General features: G+C 40.3%; 1 protein-coding gene across 12 annotated transcripts in view; it reads right to left on the minus strand.

Moving 5' to 3' along the window:
• Positions 1 to 13,713, minus strand: part of LCORL (ligand dependent nuclear receptor corepressor like) — a 182,967-nt gene that overhangs the window by 69,629 nt on the left and 99,625 nt on the right. For 11 of the 12 annotated variants that reach the window (XM_030565402.1, XM_030565399.1, XM_030565395.1 and 8 more), the window contains one exon: positions 5,484 to 5,738. In XM_030565402.1, the coding sequence (XP_030421262.1) occupies positions 5,484 to 5,738 (255 nt within the window). Of the gene's footprint in view, positions 1 to 3,502; positions 3,694 to 5,483; positions 5,739 to 13,713 lie in introns of all 12 variants that reach the window. The other variant, XM_030565403.1, reaches the window with a different exon arrangement.

Consider the following 13,713-nt stretch of genomic DNA (forward strand, 5'->3'; position numbering starts at 1 on the left):
CTGAATAAAAATAGCAAGCAGTGTCATCTTACCACATCTGGGAACCAAAGCCTGGGTCACCAGTTTGGTGCCACATGTATCATCCTGGCCCTTTCCTGTCAGACCAGTATTTTTCAACAGTCCAGTTCAGTTTAACAGTCAAGAAGCTGAAGGGCATTGTGACAAATGAAGTATGTGGGGGGTGTAGCGTCCTTTGATGGACACCCAGCCAGCTAGTTAGTTGTAAAATCGCTCTTGGTAGCTGTTCTCTACTTGCTTTACTTGTAAAGGGTTAAAAAGTCCCTCAGGTAAAGAAAGAAAAAAGTGGGCTGTGCACCAGCTTCACACCAGTGTATTCAGCCACCCAAGATGGACAGAATGGGTGTACCACTCCATTGACACAGGTGATGCTTGCCCAATTAGAGACCAACCCTACCAGATGGCTCCTCAAGCTAAAACCACAATAGAAAGGGAGTTCAAGGACATGTTACAGATGTATGTAATCTGCCCCTCTGAAAGTGCATGGGCCTCTCTAGTGGTTCTGGTTCCCAAACCAGATGGGGAAATCCACTTGTGTGTGGACTACTGTAAACTAAATGCTGTAACATGCCCAGAGAACCATCCAATGCCATGCACAGATGAGCTATTGGGAGAAACTGGGATGTGCCCAGTTCATCTCCACCTTAGACTTAACTAAGGGGTACTGGCAAGTGCCGCCAGATGACTCAGCCAAGAAACGATCACTCTTGATCACTCATGCAGGGCCGTATGAATTTAATGCGCTCCCTTTTGGACTGCGAAATTGACCCGCCATCTTCCAGAGATTGGTACATAACCTTCTGGCTGGCTTTGGGGAACCTGCTGTCTCCTACCTCGACAATGTGGTTATATTCTCAGATTCATGGACAGAACACCTGGAACATCTCCAAGTGGTCTTCCAGCGCATAAGAGACACAGGATTAACCATTAAGGCCAAAAAGTGTCAAATAGGCCTAAACAGCGTAATGCACCTTGGACACCAGGTGGGTCAAGGTACATTCAACCCCCTATAGGCAAAGGTAAATGCTATCCAAAATTGGCCTGTCCCTAAATCAGAGAAGCAGGTCCAATCCTTCTTGGGCTTGGCTGGGTGTTACCGACAATTTGTACCAAACTACAGCCAAACTGCCACCCCAGTGACAGACCTGACCAGGAAAACACAACCAAATGCAGTTCAGTGGATTGAGAAGTGTCAAAAAGCCTTTAACCAGCTTAAGGCAGCCCTTACATCTGATCCTGTACTGAGGGCCCCGGACTTCAACCAACCATTCATCGTGACCACAGATGCATCTGAGCATGGTGTGGGAGTAGTTTTAATTCAAGAAGGACCAGATCAACAATTCTATCCTGTCGTGTTTCTCAGCAAAAAACATTCTGAGAAGGAAAGCCACTGGTCAGTCTCAGAAAAAGAATGTTACCCCATTGTGTATGCTCTGGATAAGCTATGCCCATGTATTTGGGAATGGCGATTCCACCTGCAGACTGACCATGCTGCGCTGAAGTGGCTTCACATAGTAAAAGAGACTAACAGAAAACTTCTTCTGTGGAGTTCAGCTCTTCAAGACTTTAATTTTACAATACAACACATTTCAGAAGCCTCTAACAAAGTGCCTGACGCACTCTCCAGGGAAGGTTTCCCACTATCAGCCAGGTAAAAATGCCCCTGCATTCTAAGTCAGTGCAGTCCTTGAAATATAAAAAGTACTGTTTAATTCTTCATATAATAATAATTATTAATAAAATTGGAGGTGTATGCATCTTATTAACTCTGTTTTCTAAACCTCCAGGAAGAAATCCCAGCCAGTGTGAACCTGACCTGAACCAGGCTGGCCAGCACCATCTGTGATTTGGAGTGTGTGAGATAAATGAAGTGTGTGGGTGGGGTAAGCTCCCTTTCACGGACACCCAGACAGCCAGTTAGCTGTAAAATCCCTCTTGGTAGCTGTTCTCTACTTGCTTTACCTGTAAAGGGTTTAAAAAGTCCCCCAGGTAAAGGAGGAAAAAAGTGGCCACCTGACAAAAAGAGCCAATGGGAAGGCTAGAACTTTTTAAAATTGGGAAATAAATATTCCCTTGGTCTGTCGCTCTCTCTAGGCTGAAGAGACAGGCAGCAGGAATGCTGTGTAAAGTTTGAACCAGATATGAAAACCATCAGATCATATCTAGTAAATTAGGAATGTTTAGAAAAATGCGATTAGGTTTATTTCTGTTAATTTTTTAAGGCTTGTGAACTCCTTTGTGCTAACCCGATGCTTTTGTTTCCTTGTAACCTTTAAGCTAACCCCAAAGAAAGTTATTTTGAGTGCTTAATTTTTGGAATTGCTCTTTTAAAATCTAGCAAAAGCCTAAGTTCCAGATGTATTTTCTTCCTTTTTGTTTTTAGTAAAATTGACGTTTTTTAAGAACAGGCCTGGATTGTTGGTGTTCTAAGAGGTTTGGGCATGTTGCTTGATTAGCTGGTAGCAACAGCTAATTTCCTTTGTTTTCTTTCCCAGCTCTTCCCCAGAGGGGGAAGGGGAAAAGGGCTTGAGGGAGAAATTCCCTCCCCACAAGGAGAAATTCCCAAGTGCTCCATCCTGGGTCCAGGGTATTTTTTTGCATTTGGGTGGTAGCAGCATTTACCAAGCCAAGGTCAGAGAAAAGCTGCTACCTTGGGAGTTTAATACAAACCTGGAGTGGCGGCCACCACTTTCTGTACTCAGGGTGACAGAGTGGAGATTCAGCCTTGACAGGCATATTCTTCCAGTACTGTGATTCCACAGAGTCTACTTCTGAATCTCTTCCTTTGATAAAGCAACTGGGGGAAGACCTTGTGATTCTCCTCTGTGACAAACATGGCAACTCCCAGCTCTCCTAGTTGTCCGTTATGGCTGCATTTATACTAAAAAATTGCACCTGAAGCAAAAGTATAATCTATCCTTATTGATCATCCTGCTTCAGGTGTACACCATGTGCCTATCCTCATATAACAGTGCCTGCAAGTGTTGCAGGGCCTACAGATTGTTGAATCTATCCCACAATTCCTGGCACAGTTCCCTGGAGCAAGTGCATACCATATTACAGGCAGAACTGGTAGCAATGCCAAAAGTTAAAATTGCCTAACACTTTCTATTAGTTGCTTTCATTTAACTTTGCTGAACTTCAACCATTTGGGCTGAATTTTCAATGCTGGATGGCTGAATGTTTTTAGAATATTTCACAAAAAAGGTTAAGTTGTTTCTCATAACAAGGCTGGAAAGAATTACGTTGTTTTGCCCATCCTGAAAAATTCTTATAAACATTTCACTAAGACATTAGCATCTCCATGCTTTAGAGCAGGGATGTGAAACTGGAGGGTATGGGATAAGGTGGTACTGCCTTGGTATCAGGAATATGCCTTCTGCTGCCCTCATGAAAAAAACCACTCAAATCTGGCCAAATTATAAGCCTCCAAAAAAACAAACAAAACAAAACAAAAAAGAAACCTTGCAGTTCACATACTCACTTGAGACTTGAAGTTTGGTAGAAACGGTCAATGAAGATTCTGTCTGTACTGGGCTTGCACCAGGGCTGCAGGTGGCGAGAAGGATTTTCCCTGCAATTGCTCTGCCCAGCAATCAGGGGCCACCGTGGTGTTTGGCATAGGAAATGAGAGGAGGGAGTCTGCCTCTCCTGTGCTCTCAATGCTTCTGGTTGCTAGTGCCCAGGAGAAATGAACAATGCATTTTGAATGGAACACAGGGTGAGGAGCAGAGCATAGGTAGTGAGGGGAGGTGCATCCATGTGGAAAAAACAGTATGATGATGACAATTCTATAATTAAAGACTGCATCTTAATGCATATGCACAAGGGGACTCTAATCTCAGAGTTGCAAATGACATGGCACAATCATCAACCTTTCCCTCAAAACTGCTGCTGGACTAAATTCAGGCCTGGAGACCCAAGGGAACTACTCTGACTAGTGCCACCATCTTTAGGCAGTGGTACTATATTCACCCTCTTCATATCTCCATCCCCCCATCTCTCAACAAAATTCTCAGTTTTTACTGAGAGCTTCAGCCTAAAACAGCCGCTCTTACTATACTATACTAGAAGGAAAGCAGTACCTAGAGTCAGATAGAGGCAAAAAAGGATATCCCAGATCTCTTCTTCCACTGTTTCTATAAAGGTAACCTAACAAGTCTATAAAAACAAACTAAAACTGCGATGCTGAGAGAAAAGGTTAACTTATTAAATTGTAAAGTTATATCAGCATCCCCCTTCCCCCCCAAAAATAAAAAAATTAAAATACCAACAGAAAAAGGTTGTGAAGATAGAAGGAGGTAAAAATGGAAGAAGAGATACGATAAATTAGGCAGGAAAAAATGAAAAGAGCCAGACAAAGGGCTGGGATTGATAAAATAGTTAATTGTATATCTATATCATGATGGTCTCCAGTCATGAAACTTCAGTTGTCTCTAATATTTCCTTAATGTTCCACAGCCAGCTCGAACATAAAGAGCCAAATATCCAAAAAGAACTTATTACCAATCCTAACATCTTGTCTATCTCCTGCTTCCTTCAAACTATTCAAAATCCCACCGCCTCCCATCATTACGCCATCATTCCACCCAATTTCCTTTATTAGCATCCTAAAAAATAAAAACACAAAAAACATACAGCACTCCACACACACCCAAAAACACAAATTCAAGTTTGTTGTCCTTATTTTCAAGGTTCTGCAATATCTCATCCCTACATATACAGAATCTCCATTTAAAATTTCCTCATACACGTCTACTAAACTTCTATCCTTACTTTTCCCTTCACCTTTTCCTGTTCGGACTTTGTGCCTCCTTTCATACTGCCCTCTATGCTTGGAATACCATCCACTTATGCACCAGTATCTTCTCTCCCTCCCTTTCACGCTTCTTAAAACTCATTTCTTCAATAAAGTTATCATAAACTGGTCGCCTCGCTTTCTTAGCAATCAAATAGGTGTAATATGTACTTCCATCCTGTTAACAGTGCAAAAAGTAAATGAGGGAAGCAAGCAGTAGATCACACTTCGACAGGTTTATGCTGCCCATTGGTGAGATGGTTTAAGAGCTTTAGTGTTCCAAAGGTTGCTGAATTGCCACCAGTCACTGAGTGGATGGATCCAGGAGTGGGAATATTTAGCTTTTAGGGACATATGGCACACAAACAAAAAAGTTTTTTGAAATAATTTTTTCAAAGTTTTCCCATGAGATTTCTGTGGCTGTTAAGAGAAACATTTGCTAATGCGGAAAAAATACAGAAAAATCAATCATGAAATAACTGATTTTTTTATACATGGATTTTAATAATCTTCAGTTTATTTTAATGTACTGAATGCTACTTTGGACAGACAAACATTTAAAAATAGTGATTATTTTTGATTGTTCAGATTTGGATAATAAGACAATTCTACATGAAAACAATTTCAAAACAGCAGCATATTATAAAAACAGAAACAAAAGATTTACCTTGCTGAGTTTTCTGTTCTTGAGTTCTATTCACAGTGAGGTCTAGAGGGCTATCCTGTTCTTCCTGAAGGGAGTTTTCCGTTTGGTTCATTTGGATATTTTTACATATCAGACTTGGTTCAAATGATGAACCATTTCTATTCTCTTGAATTTTGCTACTTTTTGAAATGTATTCAATTGCAAACTGACGGATCATCTTTTTCATTAATTCCTGAGCAACTAGGGGAATGTTAGGATCACAGTTCTGAGGAAGATCTGGGGGAAAAAAAAAAACATGAAACACATGCATTAATATAAATGAACAATTATCTTTCTTTTAATAATGGTAAAATATTATCTTTCTCTTAATAATGGTAAAATACTTACTCAAGACATTTAGTAATTTTGGCCCAGATTTTGAATCCCTTTCTACTTTACTCCATGTATAATTCTACGGAAATCAAGGAGATTACCTGGGAAGTAAGGTACTACTTAATGTAAGTAATGGTATCAGAATCTAGCCCTTTGATTTTTAAAACATACTGAGCTGAAATTTGTCTTGTAGACTCCTAGGTCTGTGGTTTCACATGTGAAAAGTGTTTAAACAAAAATAGTGCAAGTGAATTAAATAAAGCTGTAAGTCACCGTGTAATGTTACTTTCAGAATGAACTTTTACTACAGCAAACAAAATATTATTTTAAGAATGTAGTTTTACAGATAATTAATCCTTTGTCAGAATTTTCCAATCAGTACTTTCTCAGAAAAACAAGGATTAAGTTTGACAAAGAGCTGTTTCACTTACACATTAAGTTAATTTTCATTGTCCACATTGTCAGTTCAGGATTGCCAGGCCATGTTGGTAAGATGTCATTAGAAATGTCCCATATAAATTGTAGTTCTGTAATAAACTAATATTTGATTTCTCAAACTTTTTCATGGTGTATACCATGTTCTAATAGAGAAACTATTGTCTTAGAAACAATTTCCTTTCCCATTTTCAATTACAAGGCCATATCTCCTTTAATTTGTGTTCACATAACATCCCTATGGCAAAAACAGCAATTGCTTAATTTTTTCCAACACAGAAAAGTAGTATTAGGAAAGTGTGTAACTTATTTTAGCCATCTTTTAATGCAGCTAACCAGCTGGAAAAAGGAAGAGAGCGCATCACGTGACTAGCTGGGTCTCATAGATCACTAGCAACTTTGTCATAGACCACAGTTTGAGAAACACCAAAGTAAAGTGAAATCCCACCTTCTACTGTAATAGAAAAGATCTGCCAAATCAACAAAGCAAAAAAATTTAGCACTAAATAAGAATAGTTAAAAAGATCATCGAAACAGATAATTACTCCCTTATAGTTTCTACTCTTGCTGACTTAAGATTAGTTTTCAATGCAATACGTGGGATCTACTCTCACCGATATGCCAACAGAGTTGAATGGCTAAATCTCCATATCCCATTCAACAATGAACCCTTACATGTCTGAATCACATTTCATTTTGACAAAAAAAGATGTTTCTATGGTTAATAACCTTACTTTCAGTATATGTTTTAATTGAGCTTTAAATATTCTAGCAATATTGCCGTACAGCAGCCCAAGTGTCATCGTAAAAAGTGCGGGGAACCTTATAAGGCAGGATTACTTACATTGTAATTCTGCTTCTCTGAAGATACAATTTTGGCAGAATTCTCACTTGTGCATTGTAGCACAAGACAGACACCACTCCCCAAGCTCTAAGACTTTTGGTCCCTAAAGGCAGCCGTAGTTGGCTAGGGCATCCTCCTCCTCTCCCTCTAGCAACACAAGTGGCACATGAGACCCAGGAATCTAACCACTGCCCTTTTTTGAGCTCACAGAACTTTCATCGGCTTTGTCAAGGCCATATCACTATCCTATTACACCATGAACTTTTTGATGGGGATTTCAGTAGTGTCAAGCCTCTCAAAAACTTACAATAAGGGATGCAGAGAAACTGGTTTACCTTTCAACCAGAATCTTGAGAAGCTGCAAAGTCTGCCAAATGAAGCTGAATGCAGTTACTGTGGTATTTAAATTATTCTCAGACAGACGATTAAGCAGGTTTAATTAGTGTGGACTGAGGAATTTAAAGGATTCAATGTGGGCCTACTACATCATTGAACTTTTACCTCTCACAAATTTTAAGTCCTCTAACAAATAGTTTCAAAGAGGCCAGTATGACACAGTTCTCCTCCTCAGAGACAGTATGCTGATGAAGCTCTACTAAAAAACGTCAGTGAGGGCTGTGAAGTTGGGATGGAATACGGTATCCTGGTCCAGAGAAATCACCCAAAGCCAGACTAAACCTGATGGAAACAGCTTTAGCAATCTGCAACTCTTGAGACCATGCTTCTCAGGGCCAGCAAAGGCTATTAGGATCACTGAACATCTGTCTCTTGAGTTCTGACAGGATTTTAAGTACCAGAGGTACTGGTGGAAAGGCATAGAGGAACATCCTTCCCAAGTGGATGGACAAGGCACACTTGCCACCACAGTCTCTTAGGAACACAGGAACTAACACATTAAATCAAACCACTGGTGCGTCTAGTCCAATATCCTGTCTTTTAAATACCAGAAACGTTTGCTCAGCACTTTCCAACAAGATTTAGTTATTGCATTTTATTTCTGGCTCAGTTTACCCCCTTCTCTTTATTAAAATGACAATGCAATTTTTCCAACTTTCATGATTTTGAGATTCTTGTGATATTTGGTGTTTTTTCTTTAAATTCCAGGAACTGGAGTTATCTAAATACATGAGAATCTCAGTTTTCATTTTAAAAACCAATAGATTTCTAACCCTCATGGTTGAAGAGAAAACCTTGAAAAGTTAGGAAGAATAATGGGCAATTACATAATAACCTTTCCACAGAAGGCAATTCTTCCAAATCCTCTCTAGTCAGAAGTTAGCTTATCCCTCGAATTATGAAGGTTGACAGAATTTAAAAAAAAAATAGTTGGGAGAGGTTATCTTATCAGTGCTGTGGGCAGAAAACAATAGCTCCTTGTTCACGTCAGTAACAAGGAGTATCCACACTGGAGGGAAATGAGATCCATCATTCTGACTTGTGAGGAGGTATCCAAGATTGAGGCAGTTCGTGACTGGGTTCTGCTTTCCTGCCAGGCACATGGAGACCAAAAATGTTGGTGGGGCTGCACCCACTATTCCCACACCTTCAGGGCTTCTCAATATCAAGGCATGATCCACTATCGTTCTACCTGTGCATATAGAATGTGGGGATCAAAGTGCATTTGAATCAGCACTACCTTCATAGCCAGCAGATCTCTGAAAGTGCCTAATGTGTGCAGGACCACGCTCCTCTTCACAAGAATAATGTGCAACTGTTGTTTCGTGAGAGACCAACTTCCTAAATATGGAGTCCCTGAATGTAGGCTCAGCAGCACAGGTTGGCTGTATCCATTTTTCACTACAGTTTGGAAGAGAAGTATTTGCAAGTCAATTCCTAACTGGCAATAGGTTGCTAGACTGCCACTAGGATCATGTCACCCAAATGTGATGCATGAGTCCCTGCGATGCATACTTCAGTGGGATCTTGGGGTCAAATGAACTTGCTTCATATGGGAACTGTCCAGGGTACTAACAACACAGTTGCAGCCATGAGATCCAATATTCACAGCATGGTCTGAGCTGTTCCACTGCTTATGCTTTCTTGAATTGGGGCTGTCTGGGATCCTGCCCTGAGCCAAAAAAAGCATTCAGCTGAGCCATGTCTAGCAGGGCTCGTACATTCTCTCATTGTTTGCTGAGGAACTGAAGCCACTAGGGAGCATCATAAACTACTCAAACTAACCAGTAGTGAGACGGAATTATTTAAATTGTGTCTTTGACCAGGCATCTGTCCAAGAAGGGGAACATGTGCACTCCCAATTGAAAGGAGAATCAGGCAACCAGTGGCCATTGGGGATAACAAGCTCCCAAATTGCCTCTTTAATGGGGGCACTGCTCTCCTTTTCCCCTCCTTCCCTTGTGAGAAGGCCCAATGGATGCAACCACAAAATACAGAAAAAACAGGGTCCCTTCAACTCTTACCTTCTCTATAGGAGTCCCCACCCATTCCTCTAAGAGGTTCTATTCAGCACCTATTTGGCAGCTAGCTACAAAGCAAGCATACAGTCATCCATTCCTTTAACTTAGGCTACTTACTATTATCCACATCAATGACTGTCTGAAAATGATGCAATTCTGGCATTTGCCCTTGCAAAAGGACTCCACATTTTTCCAAAGCATGACCTTGCACATTGGCTTTGAAGGCCCAATAGACCACAATACAAAAAGGCTACACCTGCTAATTTATAATTTTCTTGCCCATATTAACTCCATCTCTGAGCCTGAGGTTTCTGGGGCCTGGTGCCATGTGTTTGACTGGTTTTTGCTCTAACTATAGTTGCTTTGGTCACCAGGTTCTTGTAGGAAGGGAGGAACACATGACTAGTGTCATTCATTGGAAAGATATACTTTTCCACAACTGTCTCCAAAAATGGAGCAGTGGTGTAAGTTGCTTGTCACATTTCCATCACCAGCAGCTGTAAGACAGATAGCAAGGAAAATGCAGCCCTACTGGACTTGGGTTTCTGGCCCACATATCAAAGTCCTTGAAAATTCCTGGACTTGCCCTATCTCAACATTTAGCCTACTGAGACAGTTTTTTAAGAGTGTGCTAGTAGTCCTGTTATGAAGTCACTATCCTGCTGCTTCTCCATGCTGGTATGTATTTGCTAGCAGATGAGTTCTCCAGTTCCTCAGAATCCAGATGACAATTACACCACCCTGCCCCACCCAAATGCTGAAGAACTGAGCAGGTGATATGATGGTTTGGTCTGAAGTGTCAACACCACACTGAGATGCATCAACACACTGCACAAAGAGCACTGACACCAGAGATGCCAAAACAGTACAAAAATAAGTTCAGGTTGCATCAAGAAATCTGACAATTCATGGTACAACATTAGAGGGAACCACTGAAAGCAGTACTCGAACATCTGAAGGAGCCAAATACTGCCACTCATGATTCCTAGCTCCATCTCAACCTCAAGTCCTGGAAACAAAAGGGAACCATGGATATCTGAATGTAAAGCTGCCTGGAGTTGGGAGCTTCATCAGTGAAGCACAAGAGGTCAGCTGGCTCTCTCTAGCCTCCTGCCAATGCTTCTTATTCAGAGGCAATACCTTATCCAATGAGCAGGAGCTCAGTACCACCAATTTTCAGGCGCAAAGACCCCAAGGTTATTAGGGACTCAGCATGAAGTTCAGGGCACATCAGTGGTGCTGACACAGATTTTTAACATCAGCAGCTGAAGACAACTAAGACTTACGGTTTGAGAATTTCTCTTCAGATAAACTCTGTCAGTCAGTCTGAGGAAGACTTGAAGGCAATCCCCATGATGCCTTAATCTACCACCCTGGCACAGGGCACAGCAAACACACTTCTCTATTACTGATATTTTTCTGCCTCATGGACATTGACTCCATTAAGTGATCTTTCTAGCTCCTTAAGGGTAAAGACAGTGGACAATATTTTGAAAAACAGAAAAAACACTACTCAATGCAAGTAGCTTTGGGATTTAGTGAACTCTGAAATGCAGACCGGAGCCAAAAAGATTTAAGGAAGCTTTTGAGAAAAAAAGGTGAAAAAAGGTGAAGCAGCAGCAAGGCAACAAGTGTCAAAGTAATGAAACAACAGATATTAATGCAAAAATGCTAAAGCAAGGACAAAATGGTGAAATTAAAGCACCGAAGCATCTAACAGAAATAAATGCCTACTTATGGAACTGAAGTTCCCAAACTAAGAGCAAGAAAAGAGATAATGAAAAATTTTGCAGTCAAAAATTTAACAAACACAAAAAGATAATTGAAGTATGATCCACACTGAGCAAGCTACCACCTGGAGCAGTGACGAGAGAACAAAGTTCCTTTGATGAATGCAGTCAAGAAAGAGCTGACTAGAAAAGAACTACAGACTCCTGGGTAATATGCAACCACCAGTGGAGACGGGAAGATGAGGTGGCTTGCATCCAAACACACTCTCTTTGCCTTTAGGAACTACAAAAACTACAGAACTTAGGGAGTTCACCCTACGTTATTATGATAGGGAGCACAAAACCCAGGAATGAGAAATCTGACCATCTGGCATCTTTATTGAAACACAATTACTATCAAAGTTGCTGAGCTAACATAATAGTGGAAGAGTAAGCTATATAGCAATATTCTCTCTGTATCCACAAAATTGCTGTTTCTTTCCAATTTCAGAATCTTTACCGCTGATCATGTGTAAATCACACATTGACTGTTAGTACCCAGGTTGAACTTGTAAAGCTAGTAATTGGATAAGTCATCTTTTCACTCGGTCTGAACACTGAACATATAAACTGGACACTACGAAGTTTAGACTTGAAATTAGACAAAGGTTTCTAACCATTAGAGCAGTGAAGTTCTGGAACAGTCTTCCAACGGGAGTAGTGGGGGCAAAAGACATATCTGGCTTTAAGACTAAGCTTGATAAGTTTATGGAAGGGATGGTATGATGAGATAACCTAATTTTGGCAATTAATCTGGCAACTGATCTTTGATTATCGGCAGATAAGTATGCCCAGTGGTCTGTGCTGGGATGTTAGATGGGATGGGATCTGAGTTACTACAGAGAATTCTTTCCTGGGTGCTGGCTGGTGAGTCTTGCCCACATGCTCAGGGTTTAACTGATCGCCATATTTGGGGTCGGGAAGGAATTTTCCTCCAGGGCAAATTGACAGAGGCCCTAAAGGTTTTTCGCCTTCCTCTGCAGCATGGGGCATGGGTCACTTGCTGGAGGATTCTCTGCAGCTTGAGGTCTTCAAACCACAATTTGAGGACCTCAATAACTCAGACATAGGTTAGAGGTTTGTTATTGAAGTGGATGGGTGAGACTCTGTGGCCTGCATTGTGCAGGAGGTCAGACTAGATGATAATAATGGTCCCTTCTGACCTTAAAGTCTATGAGTCTAAGATTCTAACTTCCCATCAAAACTTTCTCTCAAATATTAGGCTTTTAAAAAAAAATCCCTTCTGAACATTTTCCAATTTTAGATGCCCTATGGGAAAACTCCATTAAAATCATCCCAGATCTTCAACTGCCAGTTACTCTAAATGTACAGATTTAAACTTATTTACTGTAAAAAGCTAATATAGGGAGAATGTGAGTATGAGTGGAACAGGCAGAGCATGATTCAAGATTGCACATGACTTAAATATGAACAGTTCTTTCAATTTCATATTTTGTTATCTTTATACCTAAACATAGGACTACTTTATATTTGTTTTTCTACAATTCTTTAAAAAACTCTGGGGACTCAATGCTAAACAAGCACATACAACTTATGTGTATGGGTGTATACATTTAACTGAAATACCAACACAGAGCCTAAATATAAGCCCTAATGTGCTAATCACTTTGCTTACCAGTAGATGCTACTTTGGTTTCACATCATCAGGGCCAGATTTTTCTTATAAATAATATAACTTATGTAAGAGATCTGCAGCTAAAAGGTTAAGTGAGATTCAGGCCACAAAGTTCTTGATAATAACTCTGAAAGACTGGGTTCAAGATCAGAGCTGTGTGAAATTCTGTATTTACACTCCTGAAAACATCACCCCTCGCAAATCCTGGTGAAAAATCTTTAAAAAACATAAATTTCATTAGTCTGGACCAGATTAAAAAAATATCAGCAACTTTCTTGGTAACAATGTGCATCTCTTACTCCCTATGTGTTCCTCCTTTGTTCATTTATGTACCCAACTCAACCCTGACCTAGTAAGATACCACACCTGAATCTGGTGGTAATCTGGCCACATCAGTGTTACTGAAATATACAGAGAGTGTGCACTATACCACTATTCTTTCTAAAACAGATCATATTTCTTTAACTTTTAATATGGTGGAGGAATCACAATGAGTAGAAAAACTTGTCTGGGGGAAAAGAATGAGAAACACAGAATTTCTTTTCAAATATCATACTGCAGGGAACTGATTAGAAGTATTTTGGAGAAGATATAATGCCCCCAGATCTTCAAGACAGGTTGAAGTAAGGTGTTGGGAGTCTTGAATGTGCTACCAGTCACTGAGAAAAATTCAAACGAAAACAATACGTGATCTTGGATTTATACAGGATTTTCAATCACATACTGTATACTTCTGTCAAGTAAAAATTTACTTATGAAAAATACACTTAGGTACTGA

The sequence above is a fragment of the Gopherus evgoodei genome, chromosome 5, assembly GCF_007399415.2.
Source record: "Gopherus evgoodei ecotype Sinaloan lineage chromosome 5, rGopEvg1_v1.p, whole genome shotgun sequence".
Lineage (NCBI taxonomy): Eukaryota > Metazoa > Chordata > Testudines > Testudinidae > Gopherus > Gopherus evgoodei.